A 25,220-nucleotide genomic window follows, 5' to 3' on the forward strand; every position below is an offset into this window, starting at 1 on the left:
TGTTAGCCGCTTTGAGACTCCTTAAAGGGAGTGAAAGGCAGGATATCAAATCCAAACTCCTCTTCTTCACCTTCAGGGCTGCTTGCCCTTGACCTAGCAGAGGAGTGGTATCACTGCAGGCTTAGCCTGCTTTTTTACAGCATTTCCCATGACTGTTTTTCTTTGCAGGTTTGGTTTAAAGCTAAATAAAGTGCCCCGCCCCAGTTTTAACACATTTATATATGCCTGTGCCTTTATTTATTTTTAATTTATTTTTAATTTATTATTCATACAAAACCAAAATAAAATAATTTTACATGAATAAAAGGAAAAAAGAAAAACTTTCATTTTCATAAACATACAAAACAACTCAAAACTAAACAATAGATAGAATGCCTTTATTTCAGCCTTCAACTGCAGTCCCTTCCAATATAGTCACATAGAAATAGACTTTCAGGATAAACAACCAAATTACAGAGAGATCGTGGGAATCACAAAAGTATAAACCTGCTTGGGGTTTCTAGGAGTCAAATCTCTCAGTGGTTACACGCTGTCTCTACTTCTCACATTGGTAAAGGCTTGCACATGAACACAAAATTCCACACTAGATTTGATAAACAAGATCTGTGGATAGGATCTTTTGCAAATGGGCTCCATGGCATTGAGGGAGGAGGCTAATCTTGTCACCCTTTACCACTATCCTGTTAACTCCCAAACTGTCCTACATAACAAAATATATAACTATCATGCAGGTAGTTGCAGATTTTGCCTGCAGGGCAGAAAACATAGGGAAGTTGATTTCAATTGGAAAAGCAGCCTGGGAAAAGGGGTAACCCTACCCTAGCACAAGTTGACTTGTTAATGTTAACACACCAAAACACAGTTATGTTAAAAGCAAATGCACCTGAACTCCTCCACCAGGCAGTGTGGGAGAATGAAAGGTCAGGGAGGTCATAAGAACCCAGGATGAAGTTAAACTTGTTCAGGTTATACTAAGCCATGCTTTAGTGGGGTGTCTGAACACAGCCAGTGTGCAATGTTGAAAGTATGTGGTTTGAAAATAACATCTCTAGTTTAATCTCTTGGAGAGCATGAGTATGCACTGCATATCTGACTCTTTGCCCAAAGATGATGCTGTGAAGAATATATTGATTAGGAACAGGCCCAGCCCTGCTATTCAGCAGGCTAAAACAACCTGTTTCAAACCAGCACCATAAGGGGAGGATAGACAAAACCAGGAATTAATGTCTAAAGGGTGCAGACTTTTTAAACAGTTAGTGTGCTCTAGTGGGGGTGTAAGAGGCATTTTGACTCAACCTCAAGCAGCAAAATGACTTGGGACAGCACTTGTGGGACAGCTAAAGCATGGCTGGTGCACAGGAAGTTCTAAACAAACAATATTCTGATAATGTTTTCATTCATAGTGTCTCTATATAGTACAGTGGTTCTCAACCTGTGGGTCCCCAGATGTTGTTGGACTACAACTCCCATCATCCCTGAGCTCTGGCCTTGCTATCTAGGGGTGGTGGGAGTTGTAGTTCAACAACATCTGGGGACCCACAGGTTGAGAAAGGCTGAGTGCCTAGCACACATTTACAAATACTAATTTGAAATTGTCGTCTTGGTTTTATTACTACTCATCATTGCATAGATCCTTCATTTGAATCCTAACAATTCTTTTTTTAAAAAAATGAAAGCTGGCAACTGCCCTGTTCTATTGAATAATAGTAAAGAATACTAATACAAGGCCACCAAGCTGAGTCTCTAGAGAAGGCAATTTTAAATGAAAACTGCTAAGAGTTTAATACTGTGAGTCTTAATTGGTCTCATGTAATGTTATCCGTGCATTTCACTCTTATTAAATTTAGTTGTTTCTGCAGTAATTAAGAGTAAGAAAGCAGGTGCCTTTAAAACCTAATTATTTTGATAATCAGTTTACACTTAAGTGCCTTTGGTAGCCAGGATTTTATCTTAAATGAATTTTAACCAAGTAATTAATATACACATTTTGACAGCACTGTTGACTGCTATAAAATCTCAAAGGGGTTGTGCTTTTGGATGCAGCAAAGAATACAAACCCTCTCTTCTTAATAGGCCAGCGTTTTCTTCCTCCGAAGATGAAACACCTTAGAATTGCTAATGTTTATGCACATTGCATTAAATAATTTTTATATAAATATGCCCTCCAGTTTATATGTTGCCAATGAAGCTCTCAGTCTCAAGCTCTGGAACTTGGCATGTTCTGGGAATTGGGATGGGAGATTTATTCACCACTTCTCTTTCTCTTATTACTTCTGTTAATAGTTCATTTTGATAAAACACCACCTTTTTGGAATTGACCTCAGCTTGATTATGCTTCTGCCCCACCTAGATACCTTTGTCTGGCTCCCTCCTTCCCTTTGGAACTGGGCTGGCTACTGAGTTCAAGCAGTTTTACAGAAGTTTTGTAGCACTTGGGTTCAGGAGTACTGTATACACACTGCTTCCAAACTGTAGGGGTTCCTGCATTCCTTCTCCAAAGGACTGACACAATGAGAAGCTACTCCCCTCCAAAGGCAAGCTTTGGATTTTCCAAATATTTTGTAACACTAAATGGTTCCTACTTAGCAAACAGAGAGTCAGATTGTTCCACTGTTGCTACAACGCAACGGATGATATCCAATGTTAGCCACGATGGAGAAAATAATAATTTCATAAAGCTGTATTATTTTGATGACTGCCAGACCCTCCAAGTGCCCCTATTTTCCAGGGACATTTCTGGATTTACAGAAGCCGTCCTGGTTTCTGATTTGATCTCAGAATGTCCTGCTCTTCCTTAGGACATCCCTATTTTCATCAGAGAAATGCTGGAGATGTGAGCCAAGGAAATAGTTAACAATACAACCTTTAGAAGACATCTGAAGGCAGCCCTGTATAGGGAAGTTTTTAATGTTTAATGTTTTATTATGTTATATATGTTGGAAGCCACCTAGAGTGGCTGTGGTAACCCAGTCAGATGGATGACGTATAAATAATAAAATGATGATGATGATGGAACAGGAAGTCCCTATTTTTATCGAAGAAATGTTAGAGGGTATGTGATTCCTTTTTTTAAATATTTTATTTTCAAATTTTACAATCACAATAATTCATAAATTCAGTGCTTTTCCAAAAAAGAAACAATATAGACTCCCCCGCCCCGCCCCAACCCTGGATTCCAATCTTTTCCCACATAATTTCTTGCATCTCATTTTATCTGCAAACTCTTTGTTTTCCCTCTTGTTTATTGTAATTCCCAATTATTTAATTACATAAATGTTATATCAAACCTGCTAATGTTTTAATATATTTACAGTGGTCTTTAAATAGTCTATAAATTTCTTCCATTCCTGCTCTAAATTTTTCTCATCTTGATCTCTGATCTTCGCGGTCATCTTTGCCATTTCAGCATAGTCCATCATCTTAACTATCCATTCTTCTTTTGTTGGTATCTTCTCCTGCTTCCAATTTTGGGCTGAGGTTATATGATTCCATTCTCGTTTCAACCTATAGCCTAGCTAAACTGAAAAGCCCTATGCCTGCCTACCTTTTACAGTACGGAACTAGCTGCTTTTAGGTACTGTATGTAGTGAATGGTTGTTCTGGAACACTGAAAAGAATAAACTGTTAGAATCTATGATGGTCATTGTATGCATGAAAAGAGAATTAGCTAGGCATTGCAATTGTGGTTAATCTTGAATTGTTTTGTAGACAGATGAAAGAGGATATCAGAAGACATTTAATGAAAAGGAAAATTAGTCCAAGTCTTAATAAAGAAAGACATTGAAAAATGATTACCGTATTGGCCTGAATATAAGCCTCACTTTTCCTCCAAATTCCAACCGTGAAAAGTTAAAGTGTGGCTTATATTTGCAAGCTTATGGTATGCAGCCAGGTGCGCAGGGCAAATAGTGCCAGGAGTGCGGCAAAGTGGTGCCAGCCCTATGCGTAGTCCCCCGTCCTCTCCCCCAAGGCTGGGAAGGGAGAGAGCAAGGAAGGGGAAAGGCCATCGGCAATGCAGCACGGCTCTCCCCCCCCCCCCCCCCAGTATGCAGCCAGGAGCAGCAAGGAATGGAGTGGCTTATATTCAGGTATTTTTCCTTTTTTTTCTCTCCCCCCCCCCCCGCCCATCAATTTTAAAGGTGTGGCTTATATTCGGGCCAATACGGTATATGTAATCACATGATATTATGATGAAGGCTGATCTTAAGAGCCAAATGATTTTGATTGGTTCAGGATGATGACATTGGATTACAATTGTTAAGATTGTTGTAAATCTTTTATTGGTGAATAGAAATCATGCGCTCAATCTGGAAGTGTATAAAAAACATTGCTTTGGATGTGCTTCTTTGCAGCCTCATTATTTTTGAGGTTGTCCCTATACACATTTGTGTTTCAAAAAAGGTCTATATTTTCACTTGAAACCCGCAAACTTTTCTTTTGAGTTTCCGGAACAGATTCCTCCAGTCTAGGAAACCCTTTTAAATTTATCCAACAGTCATACACAAGTAACTTACATTAATTAATTTCAATGATTCTACTCTGAGTGTAATTTTGTCTTATTTCCCCCGTCTCATCTGCAGTTTTTTCCAGTGTCTATTTCTGTAAGATTTAATTAACTGTCAGTGACGCTAACCTCAAAGTAAACTTCTTTCTTAAAAACAACAACTGATTATTCATTGGGAGCAATCCAAAGTGTGTGACAAGGATTTGGGGTTTGGTTATTTTAATCAGTTAGGCATCTATTTATTTTTATTTTCTGCTTTTAAAACTGATACAAAGATTTTATCTTTGTGTATCTGTAATGTTCCCCACATCTCAATAAAGAATAGCCACTTTGTTTCTGGTGGGAAAATAAGATTTATGCAAAGCACTGTCTGATCTTCCAGACCATAAAATATGTCCTGATATATTGCTACCCTTTTTTATTCACATTATTGGATTGCTCTTGTCATTCAAGGTGTAAAGGGCTGGCACCCAAAACTGCTATCTATTTCAAGGTCTTGCAACAACAGTACAGTAGTTGAAATTCTTATTCAGCTTGCATTCTTACCTCAGTATTGTTCCAAAATCTGTTGTTGCATTGTTGCAATTTAAGGAAGCTATCGTGTTTCTTTTAATATTATACTAATTAAGAAGCTTCCTTTTGCAGTGACAGACTGTATCCCTTTTTAATTTTCTTAAAGTTCATAATAAGAAAAATGAAAAGAAGGATTAACCCATAAGCCTCTTTGTCTGAAACTTGTTTTCTTAATTAAAATGCATTATTCTTACTAAGATGTTAATATATCTTGTTATTTCAAGTTGTTTTATCTGTGGAGAAAACTTTAGCATTTCTTTCCTCCAAACTGCCCCTCTTATCTTGGATCATGTAAAAATTTTGATAGCAATGATCTTCATAAATTATATCTAAATACATAATATATTACAAGGTTCAAACTGTTAATACTGGAAAAAGAAAGATTTAAATGTGAAATGTATACCTTTTTAAAAAATGAATGACTTTAATCAGTGCTTTTTTCTTTAAAAAATGTTTAGAGGTACTCTCATTTTGACTCAAGAAAATCACCATTTTATAGTTCAAATCTGGAAAAATAAATACAGTAAATTGACAGAAGTACAAAGATTCACAAAATGTTTAGGGATACGCATACCCCTTCGTATCCCCCTCCCCCCAAGAAAAAAAGCACTGTAAGTGTCAAGGCTTTGAGAGATAACCCCCCCTCTCAAAATGTCATGCCTTCTGTCATGCTGTTCTCTTTGTCTGGTACAGCCTCCCCTTCTTTGTATACCCAGCCGCCTCCTTCATGTAAACCTTTGTAAACTACCAGAATAGTTCTGAGCATACTGTGGTTGCGGCATAGTTTAGAAGTAGCAGCAGTTTGAAAAACATGTAATCACATGTAGACAAGTGAGAGTCTTGGAGGAGAGCATCACTCTGAGGAGGAGGGAAATGATCCTTTAAAATGGAGCCATTCTTTGGGGTGTGACAAGGCAAGTGGATATCCTTTTGCACTGAGTATAATCCTCCTGGGGGTGGGCTGGGGGTACTGGTAGTGGTTGATTCTGTATTTAGTGACATCTATGTCGCTGGGCTTATGAAGGACATGCAAATTACATGTTGACTTGACTGTCTGGTGCAAAGGTTGCAGATGTCACATGTCATCTAAATTGTGCTGGGGAGGAGTCAGTGGTTGTTGTGAATGCTGCACAACACTAATGGCATGTGAAAATGCAGTCTGTGGTCCTAGAGAAGACACTTTTAGATTGCCAGGTAGGAGGTAGAAAGCCAGGACCTACAGGGTGGCTTTCTCTGAAATACTACTTGTTCCATTCATTAGCCCAGTTAGGGTTAGTTAGTGGCAGGAGAAAGGTATTCTGTTCATTGGCACTATTGTACATCACATGTTCCAAGGCTGCTCTGGTACAGTTTCCAGACTAAGCTCTAATTCAAATTTATACTAATTAATTTAAGGAGGAGGAACAAAGAGTAGTAGTTTATAGTGCTGCATTCCCCCCCCCCCCCAGTCTCTTGAAACCCAGATTCCAAATGTTCAAGAGAAATAAAGGCAGAAATGTCAACAATGTCTTCATTTAGGAAGTGAAAATAAATTAATAGCTGAGAGTCCTGCTCCGGAGAAGGAAAAACTGTTAATGTAGCTCCAGCTAATAAAGATATACTGTACTCAATGTAAGTAGGTTGGGAAAGTAACTTGGCAATCATATTCAGATGGTGAGCTTCATCTTGGGGAATGGAGGAAGAGATTCAGGCTGAATTCTGTTGCTTTCCTTTTATACTTGCCTTGTGATTATTGGAACAAGATGCTACTCATATTCTTTTCAATAGTACATTGAATGTGGCTTGACTTCTTGTACATTCAAAATTCAGAGCATTTATATATATATAGTTGAAGATGTTAATGTATATTTTGGGGACAATGGCTCTTTGATAGTTCTCTGCAAGTGTTCCACATGCTTAATGTTAACAGGATAAGAACAACCTATAATGCTGTTATCCATTCTCAGAGCAGAAACTGTACTGCATTAGACTGTGTTCAGCAAAAATTCAACTTATGATGAATAAACCACTCATTTCTTGAGCCTTGCTGCTTCAGCTCTACAGGAGTTGTTAATGGCCTAATATGTTCCGCGGGTGATAAAGCCACAGCCAGTTTTGCATGATTATTGACCTTCACACATTAATGTACAATGTGTCAGGCTGTCTGCTTTACAAATCTAGCTTTTGAATGTAGTTCTTGACTACATGATACATGAATAAGAGAAACATATGTTACAGAAGTACATGTGTTAAAGCCAAATCTAGTACAATTGCTTTCATGGAAAGTACATTTAGGGATTGAGCTAAGGTAGAAAAAAAATCACAAGAGTTCTCTCAGAAATGCTCATTTATCTAAAAGCTGAGGTCTTTAATTGCTTCTTCATTTAATAGGGCCCAAATTATGCATTTTAAAATACCATGAGTATCAACTTGAAGGATTTTTAGAAGATGCTTAACTTTTCAGTTGGAACCAGCGTTACTTTAGGTTGAGACTATCCTTATTGAAAATCAATAGCCGGGATGGCAAGGATTGCAAGGACAGATAGAAACAATATTCAAAGTGATATATGGGACCTCTAGCCTTGCAACTTAGATATGCCAGTATTTATGGTAAATTATAGTTCCTGATTAGTGGTCAAGAAATATTTTATGTGGCACCTGACAATCATCTTATAGAGAAGATTTTAAGGGGAGAGTTTTGATTAAGGAGCTCTTTTTCTAAATTTAATAAAATAAAAATGAAGTACAACCAATGTTCATATCCATAGAAGCAATTCCACTTGTCTTGTCAGCCTCTTCCCTCCCTCCTCCCTTACCTTGCTCTTTCTACTATAGGTAGAAATGAACATTAACTGGTAGACATAGAAAAGCAGACAACACAAACATTTTTATCCCCCCTCATTTTATTGTGGAGTTATTTACGGATTTATTGAAAACAGCTCACACTCTCTTTCTGCTTCCCTCTCTCTACAAACTATCCCTGTCCTGATTCCTAGCACTACGCTGCATTTGACTGTATTTGTGCTTTCACAGAGTTAGTGAGCGAGAGGCCGCATTAGAAGCAGCCCTAAGGCTGCTACAACAATTCTACCTGGATCTGGAAAAGTTCCTCGCCTGGCTTACAGAAGCAGAAACCACTGCCAATGTTCTGCAAAATGCCACACACAAAGAGAGAATACTAGAGGATACCCAAGGGGTTCGGGAGCTCATGAAGCAGTGGCAGGTAAGTCAAGTGATTTGAATTATAGAATTCTTTTATACTATGAGGAACGAGCCCTTTCAGCTTACGGGAAAGGGATGTGCTCACTTTTAAATTGTGTTTCTCTGTGTTAATGGCAATAAAGGTGTGTTTTATTAATAACAAAGAGAACAATGAACATGCTTTTTATTTAAATCTTCTTTAAGGGAGTGTCTGATGTTTAATAAACAGAATATTGAGAATTCAAGTACTGTTTGCAGGGGAGAGAAGGCAAATAACATTTGCTAACAGATGCTTCTATGTCACACATATAACTGAAACAGATTCTTGACAGACCTTTGGCGTAGATGCGCATGCTGTACATCTTTTGTGCTTATTACAGTAATGTAAAATCTGTCTAGATGTTTCTGGTTTGCCTAGCTGAACTAGTTTAGTTTTCTATGTCACTGGAGAAAATTAGGACTTATGTCTAGTACATGCCGATGAGATGAAACTGAAACAATGTCTTAATTTTCACTAGTTATAGATAATTTGGGCGCACATTTGTTTCCCCCACTAGAAGCAAACAAAAAACAAAGGCATCTTCATATCAGGGTTTCTTTCAGACCCAGCTTTTAATAAAATATTCAGTTGCCACATTTTAAGTGGCACTGCAAGCAAGCTTATATTTCCATTGTGTTATGATTATGCATCATAATGTCCATGGTTTTGATCATAATGTGCCTATGTGTGTCTGATTTGCCAAGCCAAGATGTGTATACAGAGCACAGCACTATAGTGTAAAATATTTTTACAGTGTTATTAGATGCCAGTTGGGAATGCATAATTAACTCTAAACCTAAGAACTCTACTGTGTAAAGACCACATGAGTTAATTTGTTGCTGAATTAATTTTTATGGCTTTATTTAATAAAAAAACCCTACCTTTTATAGTTATTTGGTTGCTAGCTTTGTTATGGTGCCAACATGTGATCTGACAAGGCATTATCTTGTTCCCCTACATGTATTCATGTCCTATAACCCTAGAGGGAACTCACACATCTTTCTCATGAGGGGACTGTACCTACATCTAAAATTTCCCCTTTAGAAATTATAATGGAGGTGCAAATGCAGTTCTGCAAGCCATTTACATACCAAAATTTATGTTACTCTAGGAATAGGGGTGAATTAACAGTGTAATTCTGTTCCTACTGATGTTCCCTGATGTAGAGCCACATGTACTCATGGTTGTATCCAGTGCTCACTTTTTGCTAACAGAAATATTTTCTCCAGCATAAGGAAAGGCACTTCATTTTCACTAATCCCCCCCCCCTCCTGCCTTCTATACCATATTCCATACCATTCCATAGGGTCCCTCAACCCCAAGGGAAAGTTTTTGGGAACCATAGGGGGATGTGTTGAATAAGAGGGATCAGCAAAAATGAGGTACCCTGCCTTGCACAAGCAGAAGTACTCCTGCTAGCACAGAGTCACCATTGAATGCAACCCTCAAAACAAATTTAGTAATATTGAGACACAGATACATAGCCAAAGCTGGCCTTCTGTCACTAAATATAACCAAAGCTGGCCTTCTGTCACTGAATGTTAATGCCCTTAGACATATGCTTGAGGCAGACACTCTTTGGTGGGTATAAATAAAGATATTTACAGGCTATAGATGTGTGTTTTCTAACGGTGTGAAATACTGACCACCAATATATCAAATGTTCATTCACAGTGTACAATGGGGATGAGGGCGTATGATATTATTGCACATTTTGTTGGCATAACGATGTAATTATATTGTCTTTGCATTATAAATGCAGTGTTAAATAGCATCTGTACAGATGCATAATTTGTCAGAGCTGACAATAACATGAAAGTTGAAGTGACTCACATCTTTGCCATGCTTTCTGGAGTTTTCCTATATATATATATATATATATATATGTAGGCACGCGCGCGCGCACACACACACACAATAACTAACCGTTAATCAGAGGAGTTGTGTAATTACATTTTATGTTTGATTGTCTAATTTAAATACATCATGGACTCCCTATGAGGCCTGAACTGATACATACCCATATTAAAGGAATGGAAGTAATGAACTTTATTTTCTGCTTTAGTACTTGTGGTGATGTGAAATCTCCGCTGCGTTAATTACCCTTGTGGGCTTGTGGCAATAATTATATGTGACATTGCCTTCCAGATCTGTGATATTAGATGTAATTCTGAAATTGGCATAGATTTATCCTGTTATTTTATCAGTGTAAACATTATATATTAAACCTGTAGATCAATTTAATTAGCTGTTGATAGCTCTCTAAAACTTAACAAGTAAGCTTGCATGCGACAACTATCATTGTCTGAAGTAGGTGCTTTACCCCAAAGCGAAAACTTCTGGGTTTCGGTTTAATAGTAATAATATACAGAAGACAAATTTCAGCGAAATATCTAGTAATCGCTTCCCCCGTCTAAATCTAGTAATCTCCCCCCCCCCCAAAAAAATAATAACACAGGAACAGTTTGATGGACTATTCTAATGGCCCATCTGGTCCAACAATCCTGTTCTCACAGTGGCCAGCCAGATGCTTGTAAAAAATGGTAAAGGGACCCCTGACCATTAGGTCCAGTTGTGGCCGACTCTGGGGTTGCGGCGCTCATCTCACTTTATTGGCCGAGGGAGCCGGCGTACAGCTTTGGGGTCATGTGGCCAGCATGACTAAGCCGCTTCTGGCGAACCAGAGCAGCGCACGGAAACGCTGTTTACCTTCCCGCCGGAGCAGTACCTGTTTATCTACTTGCACTTTGATGTGCTTTCGAGCTGCTAGGTTGGCAGGAACAGGGAGCAAGCAATGGGAGCTCGCTCCGTCGCGGGGATTCAAACCGCCGACCTTCTGATCGGCAAGCCCTAGGCTCTGGTTTAACCCACAGCGCCACCCACATCCCCAGATGCTTGTAGGGAAACCCATAAGCACAAGAGCACTTTTGTATCCTGTGATTTCCAGCAACTATTACAGGGAGGCATACCTTTATGTACTGAAGTTCTCACCCTGGGCCAGCAGGGGGATACTGTAGATAGTTTTCACTCAGGTCCACGTCAGTTATTTTAGGCGGGAAACCCTGAGTTGTTGTTGCTACAATGTTGACAGCCGGCTGCCTATAAAAGCAGGTCGGCTGAGCTGTTTGCTGTTTAGTTCTGTCCAGCTTACAAATAAAGAGCTGCTCTGGAGAAATCGCTGTGTTGTCTGCTATGTTCGCCCACAACTTAACACTGGCGATGAGGATGGGATTCGAACCCACGCGTGCAAAGCACAATGGATTAGCACCAGATCGCCGTTCCACAGGTAGAGTTCCTGGGCTATCTTATCGACGCCTCCGGCCTTCACCCGACCACATCCAAGATCCGCGCTATCCAGCAGGCCCCCATCCCAAAGAACAAGACGGAGTTGCAGGCGTTCCTGGGGCTGCTGAACTTTTATAACATGTTCCTGCCCCACAAAGCCACGGTGGCTGAGCCTCTTCACCGACTCCTCAGCACAAAGACGCCTTGGTCCTGGGGTCATCGGGAGACGGCGGCCTTCAACGCGGTCAAGGCTCTCCTTTCATCGGACCGTGTGCTGGTACAGTACCGTGAATCCAGGCCGCTGGTCCTTGCCTGCGACGTCTCACCTTTTGGCATCAGCACTGTCCTTAGTCACCGTTTTCCAGACGGAAGAGAAGCACCGCTCGCCTACTTTTCCAGGACGCTATCTCCTACGGAACGGAATTACAGCCAGTTTGACAAGGAGGCACTGGCACTTGTGGCTGGAGTGAAGAGGTTCCATGAATACCTCTATGGCAGGACTTTTGACCTCATCACTGACCACAAGCCGCTCCTGGGCCTCCTCGCCGGTGATCGTCCAACTCCACCGGTCCTCTCGCCATGCATGCTGCGATGGACTGTTTTCCTGGCTGCCTACCACTACCGGCTCGTCAATCGCCCGGGGAAATCGATGGGTCATGCCGACGCCCTCAGCCGTTGCCCTCTTCCAGCATTTGTGGAAGACCCGGCTCCAGCTTCATCACTCCTCCTGATTGAGGATCTTCCGGCAGCGCCTGTATCGGCTGCCACTGTGGCCTCTGCATCTGCCCAGGATTGCACCATCAGCCGTGTGCTCAACTGGGTGTGGAGGGAGTGGCCACAAGGGCCTTTTGCATCGGAGTTCCAGCCCTTCACAACCAGACAACATGAACTCTCGGCTCATCGCGGCTGTCTGCTGTGAGGAGACCGCACCGTGATTCCCCAGGGACTCCGTCAGCGCATCCTGGAGGCTCTGCACGTTGGCCACCCGGGAATTGTAAAAATGAAGGCGTTGGCTCGGTGTTACGTCTGGTGGCCTAACATGGACGATTCCATCACTGCCTAGGTGTCTGCCTGTCAAGCGTGCCAAGAGTCGAGGCCTGCACCACCGGCAGCATCTGGGAGACGCCAAAGACACCCTGGTCGAGGGTGCACATCGATCTGGCTGGCCCCTTTCACGGCCGGACCTTTATGGTAGTGGTGGACGCCTATTCCAAATGGCTGGAGGTGGCCCTGATGCCCTCCACCACTACCGAGGCCGTCATCCGGGTGCTGCAAGGCCTGTTTGCGACGCATGGGTGTCCTGATGTCCTTTTCTCCGACAACGGATCGCAGTTCACGTCAGGCACTTTTGAGCGGTATCTTTTGGGACTGGGCATCCGCTATGCCCTAACGGCACCCTTTCATCCATCCAGCAACGGGCAAGCGGAGAGAATGGTGCACTCGGCAAAAGAGGCACTGGCGCGCCTGGACCAGGGAGACTGGCACGAGCGGGTCGCCGAATACTTGTTCATGCAACACATCACCCCTCATGCGGCCACAGGGCGGAGTCCTGCTGAACTGCTGCTTATGGGCCACCGCCTCAGGTCACTGCTCGACCGGCTGCACCTGGACTTTGCCGTGGCCGAACCCCCAGGCTGTGCCAACGCGCCACGGTCATTTGTTCCAGGAAACCAGGTCTTTGCCCGGAACTATGTGGGGGACATTCCTTGGGTGCCAGCCACAATAGTGGGAGTCACTGGACCTCACTCGTACCAGGTGGCACTTGAAGACGGACGCTTGTGGCGCCGGCACATAGACCAGCTTAGGCGCAGGGTTGGGGACTTGGACACTACCGTGGTGCCCCCAATTGCGCTTGTGGCTCCAGAAGAGACATTTATAGATGGCGAGGCTCCACCTACACCTCCCTCGCAAACTGCCAGCGTGGAGCCAAACCAAGCCGCTTCAGAGGGTCTGCCAGACTTACCACAGACTCAGACCACTCCACTTGCGGAGGCTCCACCCACAGCAGCGGATCCAGGGGATTTGGTTTCAACGCCACCTAGGGTTGCACCACAGCCTCAGCAAGATTTGTGTGGCCCCCCGGACTTGGCTACCAGTCCCCGGCGGTCTGGCAGAGTTTCCAAGCGCCCAACATATTTAAAGGACTATGTTGTTGGACATGTATCACTGTTGGTCTAACTATGGGAAATGTAACCGATATGCTTTTGTGCCTAATTGAACCATTACGTGTAGTGCTGTATATAAGGAAACCATTACGTCTGTAACTAACGCCTTATCTCGGTGGGGAGGGGTGTTATGTACTGAAGTTCTCACCCTGGGCCAGCAGGGGGATACTGTAGATAGTTTTCACTCAGGTCCACATCAGTTATTTTAGGCGGGAAACCCTGGGTTGTTGTTGCTACAATGTTGACAGCCGGCTGCCTATAAAAGCAGGCCGGCTGAGCTGTTTGCTGTTCAGTTCTGTCCAGCTTACAAATAAAGAGCTGCTCTGGAGAAATCGCTGTGTCGTCTGCTATGTTCGCCCACAACTTAACACATACTGCCTCTGAAAGTCATGGGTCCCATTTTGCCGGGTCCCATTTTGCCTCCGCCCCGGGCTGATGGTGGACAAATGTTGTCCTCATCTTCAAACATGGGAAAAAGAAGACCCAGGTAACTACTGACTGCTCAGTCTGACGTCAGTACCAGGGAAGGTGTATAGATAATTAAATGGTCAGTTTGCGAGCAGTTAGAAAATGATGCTGTGATTACTAAGACGGTAAGAGCTGCTTGATAGTGGAATGGACTCCCTCAGAAGGTGGTGGGCTCTCCTTCATTGGAGGTTTTGAAGCAGAGGTTGAGTGGCCACCTTTCATGGATGCTTTAGTTGAGATTCCTTCATTGCAAGGACTAGATGACCCTTGGGGTCCCTTCCAATTCTACCATTCCGTGCTCCTATGAAAGTTCTTCCTTGAATCTCCTTTCGTGTAATTTGAATCTATTGGTTCATTGATTTCATTCTGAATCTCATGATCTCCTTGGACATTTTGATCAGGAGAACAATAGGTTGATATTTTTTATCCATTTCCTTAGAAACATAGGGTGCTTTTTGTCCCTCGGGACACAGCATTTTGAATCACCACACTATTTGTAATTTTCTCAAAGGAATAGAAGTCAGCTGAAATGGGTGAACATGTGATAAGTACCTTATAAAACGTTTCCTAGTTTCCTAGTCCACCTAAATTTACAATCTGAGCAATTTTTAAAAATTTAAAAGGGTAAAAGTTTCTGGTATCTTCCCTTAAATGTGTTAATGCAGTTAGTTCCTCCAGGTACATTTGGGTAGAGGGATATGCATTTGATGAAAGGTTTTGAAAATGTCCCCATGCTTTTTACACTCCCATGAGTGCTAAGGAGTCATTATAGCTCCAGAAATTGTTGCTATGCTTTGCGACTATTGTACTGCTGAAGGGGTTTCCTTATGTTAAGGAAAGGTTTATTCTCAGAATAGCATCTTCATGCATAAAACAGGAGCCCATTTATATCCAGAATTTGCTGGGTTGCAGCCTTGAAATCAGAGCAGCACTTCAGTAGATATTATAAAGCTATTTTAGGAGGCTGTTTTTATGCAGAGTTTCACTTTTGAGGCTTTTTATGGACTATGGATAAGAAAACAGTATTCTCTGTAAGTACAGCTATAAGATGCATGCTCTGCTGAATGACAGGATGTATACACCTTAGCTATTGCTTAACAGTCATTACCTTAGGCCTGCTAATGTAAAAGCCACTTCACTTTGGGAGCTTAGATAGAAGACCATGTTATATTTAACCTACTTTAATGGTATTTTATTAAATGTAAACAAACAAGAGGCCCTTCTATCGTACTCCTCCGGATGAGAGAAAGGCTTTCAGTGGGTCACAGCCCAATCCTGTGTATGTTACTTGGAAGGATAATTAAATTCATTGGAACTTCTTATCTATTAAGTGGCTGCAGGATTGTAGCCTATAACATTAGATAAATTATTAAAATTGATTATTCAGCCACTGCACAAAAAATGAAATACAGAGGAAATGTTTTGGGGGTTTTTCCTCAGTTCGGTTCTTTTGCATATGACTTCCATCTTTCTTTTCCTCCATTACTTCTACAAATTTATCCCATTCTGTAGGCTCCTGAATCTTTTAATTATTTCTAATGACACCACACCTTCTGGTTCCTCTATTGACCTAGTCGCCTTTGACTGGACTTAACCGTCTAGGGTCTTTTAACTTTACCTCTTACCTTTAGCTTTCTAAGGATAGAGAGTACTTTGTTCTCAGTGGCTAATTTATTTATGCCTTCAGATACATATTGGTATTGTTCTTCAGTACCATGAACTTTCTGCCTTTCATTCCACATGCTTTCACTTTCACTACCTTTCACTTCTGGGGGTCCTATATCATTTTAAATGGACCTATTGTATTTTGTTTCTTCTTACCAGGCCCATGCAGAGCTTGTGTGAGGCCCATGGCGGGAGTCTTGTTAGAATAAAGTTAGGAACTGAAACAAAAAACATAGCTGGCTCCTGCTGGGGTTCGCCAGCCAGCTTAGCCCTCCAAGGCCTGGAGCAAGTGTACCCAGCTGCCGACGCTGCCTGGGCCTGCTTCTGACCACCACAAAATCTCACTATTAACTTGTTTTCCTCTTACATCCACATGCACAGCTAGTGGAAAGTATATTCCACTTGTAAATTCTAAGCTTAAAATTTTTATTCTCAGTACATTTCTCTTTTCCATGTAATCAGTTGAAATGAATATCTCACACTGGTGTGGCTAGCTTCCAGCCTGAGGGCCAGATTCACCTCCCCAAGCAAGTTCCCATGGCCCCTGAAGGCTCTCTTTCTCTCTCTCTCTCTCTCTCTCTCTCTCTCACACACACACACACACACACACACACAGAGAGAGAGAGAGAGAGAGAGAGAGAGACTTAGTTTCTGCTGGTGCGGGGATGGGGGGATGTAGTAAAAATTGTGTTCAGTCATAGAAAACTCTAATGAGGACATCTGAAGTCATGAGTTAAAATTTCACAGACTTGCATTGTGCCTGTGTGCTCAGGTTTGTGTGTACTTATTTGTTTTATTTAACCAGCTTTTTATTTTAAAAACATTTATTTATTTTTTAATGGTTTCCCACACACACCTGCAATTTCATTAGAATGCCACTTTCACTGTCAATGAAAAACAATTGAAGTAAAGGTAATCCTGACAAAAAAGTAAATGTAGTTTTTATATGTGGATTTTGCTAACATATATAAAATATTTCATTATTAAGTATGGTTTGTTTCTGATGATTTGTAAATTAATGTCACATAAAAAGATAAAAATGTTGCTTTTGAAATATTTCTCATTAAATTATAGAGAAATTTAAATAAATAATAGAAAAGAATGCCTCTGGTAGTATCTTCTGTTTCTCAATTATTGCTGTTACCAGACTGAATGATTGCGGTAACTTGAAGGCAATATTATTGCAGTGGTATCACAGAAAACAGATGAGATGCAAACTTCAAAATCTAGCACTGAAATGAAAGTGCAAGTCAAATCCTTTGAAAGTGAAATCTTTATTTGTGTTATGGGAAGATACGTATGAAAATCAGTTTGCTAGAATTAAAGCCAGTCACATGCCAGCATCTTTGTTAATTAAATGGAGAGGAAAATCTGGCTAATTAGTCTACACAGAACAGACAACCGATAGTAGTACCTGAAGTGCAATTTAGAAAGACATGCATTGCAAATTTAACTTGATGACACTATCTGCTACTGATGTTATACTGGGTGATTATAATCTCAATGATGTGTTTTTAATTGAAGATGTAGCCTATGATGGAAAGGTGAGAAATCATTTTACAAGTTACCATAGAGATGTCAGTTGCATGCCCAGATTCTTAGTTCAATTAAAATACCTTACTGTTCAGTGTATCTCGACGAGGATGTTTTGCTTTATATTTAAACTCCCAATGCAAAATGTTGTGAAAATGCAAAATAAGAAGATTCTTCTGCTTGGTTTTGTGCACAGGAAACACACTGAAATTAGTAGAATGAAGTGCTGTCATCTAGTGACTATGATACCCACTGCTGTGCATCCATATCTCTACACAGTCTCGGGTTTTTGCCTCAAATGGCACTACATGTGGCTGTGTAAATCTATAATTTATACTTCAGTAAGTTTCCCAGGTGACTTGAGATTTAACTCAAGTCTGGGAAGTTATAAAAGCAGTTCTACTGGCCCATTATTTTGATTATCCATAAGGCAACTGTGTGGGCAGAAACAATACTGCTCTTAAATTCCCATGCAAAAGTGATTTCTCATTACTATATTTTGAGTGGTTTTACATATGCACTGGAAGTAAAAGGTTAAGACTTCCAGAAGCTTATATCATGTTAAAATAGTCTTAAAATGTGCTACTTGACTCATATATTAATGCACATTAAAATATGTTTGTCTTCTCCCTAAGGTCTAGTTCAGTACTCTGCTTTAGGTGGGAACGGTGACAGTTATGATATTTCAATGTGAGACATTTCTAGGATTTTTGTGAAAATTATCTTACTTTGAGAATAAAATATGATGTTGCGCACTTCCCACTTCCCTGAGCAGCAAAATGTTCCACTTGAGTTTGGTTTTCTTTGGGTGAGAGTGCATAGTAAGACAGCCCTGCTAGCTCACATCAGACTCTCAGAGTCCTTAATCCTTTTTTTCTGTCCTTATTCAATTCACAGCTCTGTTTCTCAGTCTCTTCAAAATTGCAAACTCCATCTTCTATACACATCTGCCCTTAGCTTTGAGGATGCCTTCTCCAAGCTCTGATGGGTATCTCCATTAAAACACTCAAGAGAGATTTCCAGGTATCCTAACAATTAAATCCCATGAAGAAACATCAACCAAACAAAGGACTTTAACCCAGAAGCTATAATACCATATTGAGGATATCAGTTGCAATAAACTTTTTTCTTTCATGGAGAATAGTCATCAAGTGATATATATTGGGGGGGGGAGGGGACAAATATTAAGCTGGAATGCAAAATCCACACAGATTTTGCAGTGTCCCAAAGTAATTCACTTTAGGGGATTGTTCTGTTTGTTCCTTGCTTGTTAGAGTGGATTTTTAAAGAAGAGGATTTGTTAGTTAGCAGTTCTCCATGGAGTAAGCTAAACTGCCTAGCCTGAGCTAAATTCCTTTGCTAATTTGTCATGTAGATTTTTCCTCATTTTATGTGTGAATCCAAAATCACAATATTGATTAAATACTTTATTATTTTTAAAGAAAACAAAACACTCTAATACCCTGAAACCAATCCACTAAAGACACTGGTGTACTCTGAAATTAATTAAAAGCTAGCTGAGGCTGGGTGCAGAATTCCACAAAGCCAATGCCTGTGTTAAATATGCAATTAAGAGAAACTGCTGTGTTAGGAGAACTCAAAAACCCATCACTACAAAGCTAAATATACCTAATTTATTACACCTCTCTGGATTTTGATACTACCTTCGTCTCTTTGTGTGTGTGTGTGTGTGTTGGAAGCTGCCCAGGGAGGCTGGGGCAAGCCAATCAGATGGGCGGGTACAAATAATAAAAGTAGTAGTAGTAGTAGTTTTTTAATTTGAGGTTTTTGTTGTTTCTAAATTAAGGGACGTAGTATGTTCCAGGGAAGAGTGCAACCATGTGGGGGCAGTCACAGTGGTTCAGGGTGGGGGGAGGTGTGGGTAAGGGGAACACAGCACAGGCAGTTATTGACTGTGCCATTTGCCAGCCCCTCCTCCAACATAGGGAATTGCAGTTGTCCTATCAGCCAGCCATTGGTTGGCTCTGAGTAAGACCTCCCTCACCCATGGATTATAGATGATGAGGCCAATATGGTCTTTATCGCTGAGACCTTGTGGGTGAGCAGGGTGGAGTTGGTCTCACCTAGCTAGGCCCACCTGGGTACTTGGTGCAGCATCAAGGCAGACTTGAGGGTTGGGGAGGGGAAGTTGCTGTCGTCTATAGAGATTCCATCTCTTTCTCTCCCAGTTCTCTGTCCAGGGAGGCGAGGGATGTTGAATGTGGGCAATCAGGACAAATCTCGCTGCCTGAGCTAATCTCAGAAGTAGTGTTGAGGACTCCTAGACTGCTGGTTTTGGGGGACTTCAACATCCATTCCGAGACGACTTGCTCTGTGGTGGCTCAGGACTTCATGCCTGCCATGACAACCATGGGTCTGTCCCAACATGTCAACTGGCCCAACACATGTGGCAGGTGACATTCTGGACCTTGTTTTCTCAACTGGACAGGAAAAGGGTGATACTGACATTAGTCTCTTATGGTCGGGTCAGTTCCTGTTGAGATTTAGGCTTTCAGCATCTTTTCTCCTCAGCAGGATAAAATTACTTGCATCTACCAGGTTCTTGACTCTGCTGCTACAGCAGATGAATCTCAAGAGGTGTCCAGAGCCCTATTATGTTGGAGGAGTTTCAGTTAGTAAGGCTTGAGGATGTGGACAAGGTGCTTGTATCTGTCAGGGCAACCATTTGCACTCTGAACTCTTTCCCCTCTTGGCTGATAAAAACTAGCAGGGACAGCTGGCTGGGCCAGGGAGGTGATTAATGCCTCCCTACAAGAGGGCGGTGTGTGCTTCCTGTCTGCTTGAAGGAGGCAGTGGTAAAACCACTCCTCAAGAAACCCTCCCTGGATTCAGATATTACACCAATCCTGGCCCAACTACACTGGCTGCAAATTAGTTTCTGGGCTTTGAGCTATAAAGCCTTAAATGACTCAGAACCACAATACCTCAAGGATCTCCTCTCCCCATATGAACCAACCCTGACCCTGTGATCATCCTCTGAGGCCCTTCTTTTTGTGCCTCCTCCACAAGAGGTCCAGAGGATGGCAACACAATAACAGGCCTTTTCTGTGATGGCTGCCTGTTTGTTAAATGCTCTTCCCAGGGAGGTTCAACTGGCAGCTTCATTAAATATCTTTAGGCACCAGTCAAACATGTTTCTCTATAACCAGACATTTGGCTGAGTAACATTCTGTGTCCTTTATATCTTCCTTTATTTGCTGGAGTGGGGTTATTGCATCATATCTTAGAAATTTAAATTCATATACCTGATACTGTATAATTCAATTGATAGCAAACTTCACCTAATTATATATTCCAGTGCAGGATTGCTGCCCTGCTTGCCTTTCCTCCATTCTTCTGACAAAAAGGCTCCACATATTTGTAATAAAATATTATGTTTCCTTGCTATTCAGATATTAATCAGTACTGGATTAAAGTGGAATTACATAGTGCAGGGACATTAATAGTGAATGATTACTTATATGATTTATAGTGCAATGAGTACCAAATAAATCAATGTCTTGGCAGCCCAAGTAGAACATAACCCTTATTGCCACCCATCAAAAACCCACTAATGCTTAGTGATAACTGGGATTAATTAGTGATATGGTGTTATTCATATTGAAACACTTGCTAATCCTATTTAAAATGGATGTAATATTAAAGCAGGGAATATTCAGATAGTTCAATAATGAGCTATTCAGAATCTTTTTTAAAAATGCATATTTTTATACCCATAAGACCTCTAAATAGCTTAAAATATGTAGCATTAGCACTCTTTATGTGGATGCAGGCACTTCAGTGCTGAAATGCTTGCAAAATGTTGGTTTTTGTTTACCTTACTCTCTATTGAAATGTCATTTCGTTTGTTGCTATTGATGCTTTAGTCACTGTAGAAAGTTCAGATGAAACGTCTAAAATATTCAAAACCAATATTGACTGAATTCATTCTAGATAGGTTGATGGAGTTGTTATGATCTTGAGTTGAAACTAAACTGCTGAGAATATTGAACTAGATGCTAAGTAGCATTTAGTGGGAAAGTGTCTTGAAGTTATGGAAGCAGAACTAAGCTCTTCATACACTGTTTCTATAAAAGTAATTGAGCAAAACAGTATTTGCAAGGAGAAAAAGTCAGTTTCTTTCAATAAGAGAAATACATGAAATACCTTGTGTGAAAAAATTATGTAGCAACAATACTGTGCAAAAACTGCATGCTTTCATTTTCAGGTTTCAATTTCAGTATCTATTTTTCTTAACGGCATGCAATACATAGGTCAAAGGTTTTTAGGGCAGTGCTTCAACAGGAGGAATTATTTAGCAAAGCAGTACCACTGGCATGTTGGGACTATGAAGTGCGAATGTATGATTTCTGTTCAGATGGGTTCAGTCGCAGCAAGGCTATTTTTAATGTAATACAGATGAAAATGTACCAGAGAGCAACACTGGTTATTCTTTCAAACCATTGTTGCCTTGAAATATACATACTGTTCTGATACACAGTGGAAGATGGTTCAGAATTAATAGGCAACATATTCTCCAGTGAGTGAAGGTTCTTGAAGAAAAATAATAATTGGCTTCACACTAGTAAGTTACAGGGCATATTGTAAATTGGCATTGTGCCACAGCCTGGTGCTTTTCAAAGAACTGTTGTTACCTAAGCACAAGCTGGTTTTGAATTGTATGTTTGGAGTGGCCAGAAGAGAAAGTTGAATAGATATGCATTTCCCTTTGTAATATTATAGTTGAGGAGTCTGAAGTTTTAGAGGAAGAAGAATTGCTTTAGAAACTTTGATTCATGCATGTATGGAAAAAGAATAGAAAACACACTAGATAGCAGTCATATACTTTCCTGGGAGTAAGCCCCATTGAATGGCACTTCTGAATAGATATGTATAGGATTGTATTGTAGTTTGTATTGTTCCTGTAAATTTTGTAGTTTTTACTTTGGGGTAGCCAATGTGGTGCCCACTGCCCTCGAGTTGTTGTTGTTAGACTAGCATTCCCATCAGCCAGGAATAATGGGAGTTGATTGATTTATTATTTAATTTCTATACCTTTTAATATATCAAAACTATCTCCAAGCAGTGTACAAGAGATAACTTCAACAAAATATTACAAAAATACAGCTACATATCAAAATATTGCATTAATACAAAGTTACTGATATATAGAAATCACTATCAATTCATTTTCCTTCTGACACACCCTCCCTCTCACCTTCCGGGTTCCCACCCCAGGGCCCAACAAACTCTTAGCTCAGCCCCAAAAGTCTTGCAATCAGAAGAGTTCCTGGAAACAGCAGACATCACCCTCGTCTCTCACTCTAGACCTGGTTTTAATGGATGGGCCCAAGGTGGATGATACTTCCTCAGGCTGCCCACAGCTGTGTTCCATTCAGCTGCACTCTCCAGTCCCAGTTCCAGGTACAACAGAGTTGTTGTTTTTTAGTTTCCCAGGCAGTGCAAAGGATGGGGAAAGGGCCCCTCCACTCACAGCTCTTTCTTCACCCTCTGCCCTTGCCTCCTCCTCCAGATGCTTTGTTGTAGTGCAGTCCAACAACACTTTGGAGGGCCCCATATAGGCTCTCCCTGGGACAAAGGAAGAGCTTTGCTGAAATTATACAGTTCTACTGCAACACTGAAATATGTAGTACTGTGTGTTAGAAAATGATAGAATGTGTTTCTCCAACTTTGCGTTCAATGTATTGAAATTTTCTGCCTTTGTCTGAATTTGTACATTGACAAAGAATGTATTGAGAATTTTGTCTCATTAATTCTTATGCACATTTTAGCATTTTTAGCAGTCAAGTAATAATGAAAGCTTCTATGTTTTATTGACTTTCTGAATTAATGTTGCTTGGCCTTTGGAGGGAAGTCAAACATAATGAGATCAATTTGGATCTTTATGTTTTTATAATCAACTTTTCATGTCTTTTAATCTTAATTTTGACATATTAAGATGATATGTACTGTTATATTAATAAAACACATGAAGTGAAAGGGCTGAAAAAGATGTGGTGACAAGGAACTTTAAATGCTCTGTAAAACAGACTCTGCAATGAAGCATCTCTTTGCTCTGCCAACATATATCAGATGGTGGCGCATAATGTTGTATCCCAGAGATGACTTGTAGCTTACATTTTTCCATATTTGGGCATAGCTATGTGTTCCAAACCACAAACAGAAGTTTAAAACTTTCTCATGTATGAAAGGGTGAAATGGAGCAACTAAGTCTAAGGGTCAGTACAATGTGCTATCATCATGGGAAACTGTGGTTATATCTTGATCCAGGCTGTTATGTTGCCTACGGAAAAAAGGAAATCTTATACGAACTGACCCTCTGTTATTGATGTTTGTAGCATGCATATTCCATTGGAACAGATAATTCTGTGACATCTGCCGCAGAGACATTTCCTTAGCTATGAGCATGATCATTTTGGAGCTATTTCTGAAGCTAGAAATGCTGCTTGCCAGCATTATGCAACTGTTGCCACAGCCATTCCTGAAAAGAATTCTGCTTGCAACAAGATTAAGGGAAGCTGTTAAAAACATCTATAACAAATTTGTTTTCTAAAATTATTTGGGATAAAAGCTAGAAAATCATAATTGTTCTGAAATTGCATCCCATCAATGAAAACACAGTTGCAGTCATTTTCAAAACATGTTTTGTTTTTCTGAACATTTCAAAATGTACAGATTGTCATATGATTTAGACATAAAAACTGAGGTCACAATCCTAAACACATTTGCTTGGAAATAACTGTGTGACGCCCAGACTGCCACATCTAGCATAGGCTGAGCATTTACAGTGATGATCTATTGGTCTGAAGGAAGGGTATGCTTGCAACAAGAAGATTCAAGACACTTCTGAGTACCTGAATTTAGCATTGTGACCTAAGACTGGGTTTCCATCAAGCAGCTTTTGCAAGATTACTCTGGGAAGCTGCTAGTGCAAGTATGTCATCTCATTTCATTTCTTAATTAGGAACCCATTTCCAGTTTTTTTGTTGAGGGGAAGCTAGGGCCAGATCAAACATACTCACACATTTTTGCCCTACCCGGTGTTGGCAATCTACATTTTGATAACAATGTTTGAATCTTTGCTCGTGTTCTAGTCCATTTGTGTATTAGCTTGTCAGCAAATCAGCTGTAGCACAGTTGATGGTGGTGTGTGATTAGACTGGTGCCTCTACTGATAAGGGCTTTTTGGTGGTACTGAATACATTTGGGCTCTGTGATACATCTGAACCAGCCTCCTTACTCTTATTAAACACCCCACAAGTTTATTGCTTAATACTAGAGCCAGGAAGCATTTACGAGAAAGCAGATTCCTTATGATGAAATGCTTTTCAAATTGTGAACTGGTAGCCTGGCCATCTGGCTTTGGTGCAGATGCACAAGATCCTGAGCATGAGGTGGCCCAAGCTGAAAAATTAGGTAGACTTGTTTGTATTTTATGTTTTATTTTCTATTTTTAAAAAGGGCTGACATATATAACTATCTCAAAGCAGTTTTGATTTGTCAGTTAATGTTTGAATTGAAACCAATATATCTTTTGAAATAAAGGCAGTCTATCAGCTACTGATCTTACATAACTCTCGGTAATTTCAGTTTTGTGGTTTGTAATGGCCCCAGTGTAATTGCAGAATGAGAAAGAGAGAGAATATTTAAAAATAGCCTAAAACAGTTACGAATTATTATTTGATAGGCTTGTATTTCTCATAGTATCAGGATTGTTTCATTCTGAGCTTGTTTGTAATGAATGACATGTGAAATGTAATTTTGATTGGAGGAATAAATATTGGTT

The 25,220-nt window shown here is 40.6% G+C and overlaps 1 protein-coding gene across 10 annotated transcripts in view; it reads left to right on the forward strand.

Annotated features, from left to right (window-relative positions):
• Positions 1-25,220, forward strand: part of DMD (dystrophin) — a 1,027,161-nt gene that overhangs the window by 784,014 nt on the left and 217,927 nt on the right. For all 10 annotated transcript variants that reach the window (XM_079972189.1, XM_079972196.1, XM_079972191.1 and 7 more), the window contains one exon: positions 8,090-8,279. In XM_079972189.1, coding sequence (XP_079828315.1) covers positions 8,090-8,279 — 190 coding nt within the window. The remainder of the gene's footprint in view (positions 1-8,089; positions 8,280-25,220) is intronic.

This window comes from Podarcis cretensis (assembly GCF_951804945.1).
Source record: "Podarcis cretensis genome assembly, chromosome: 4".
NCBI lineage: Eukaryota > Metazoa > Chordata > Lepidosauria > Squamata > Lacertidae > Podarcis > Podarcis cretensis.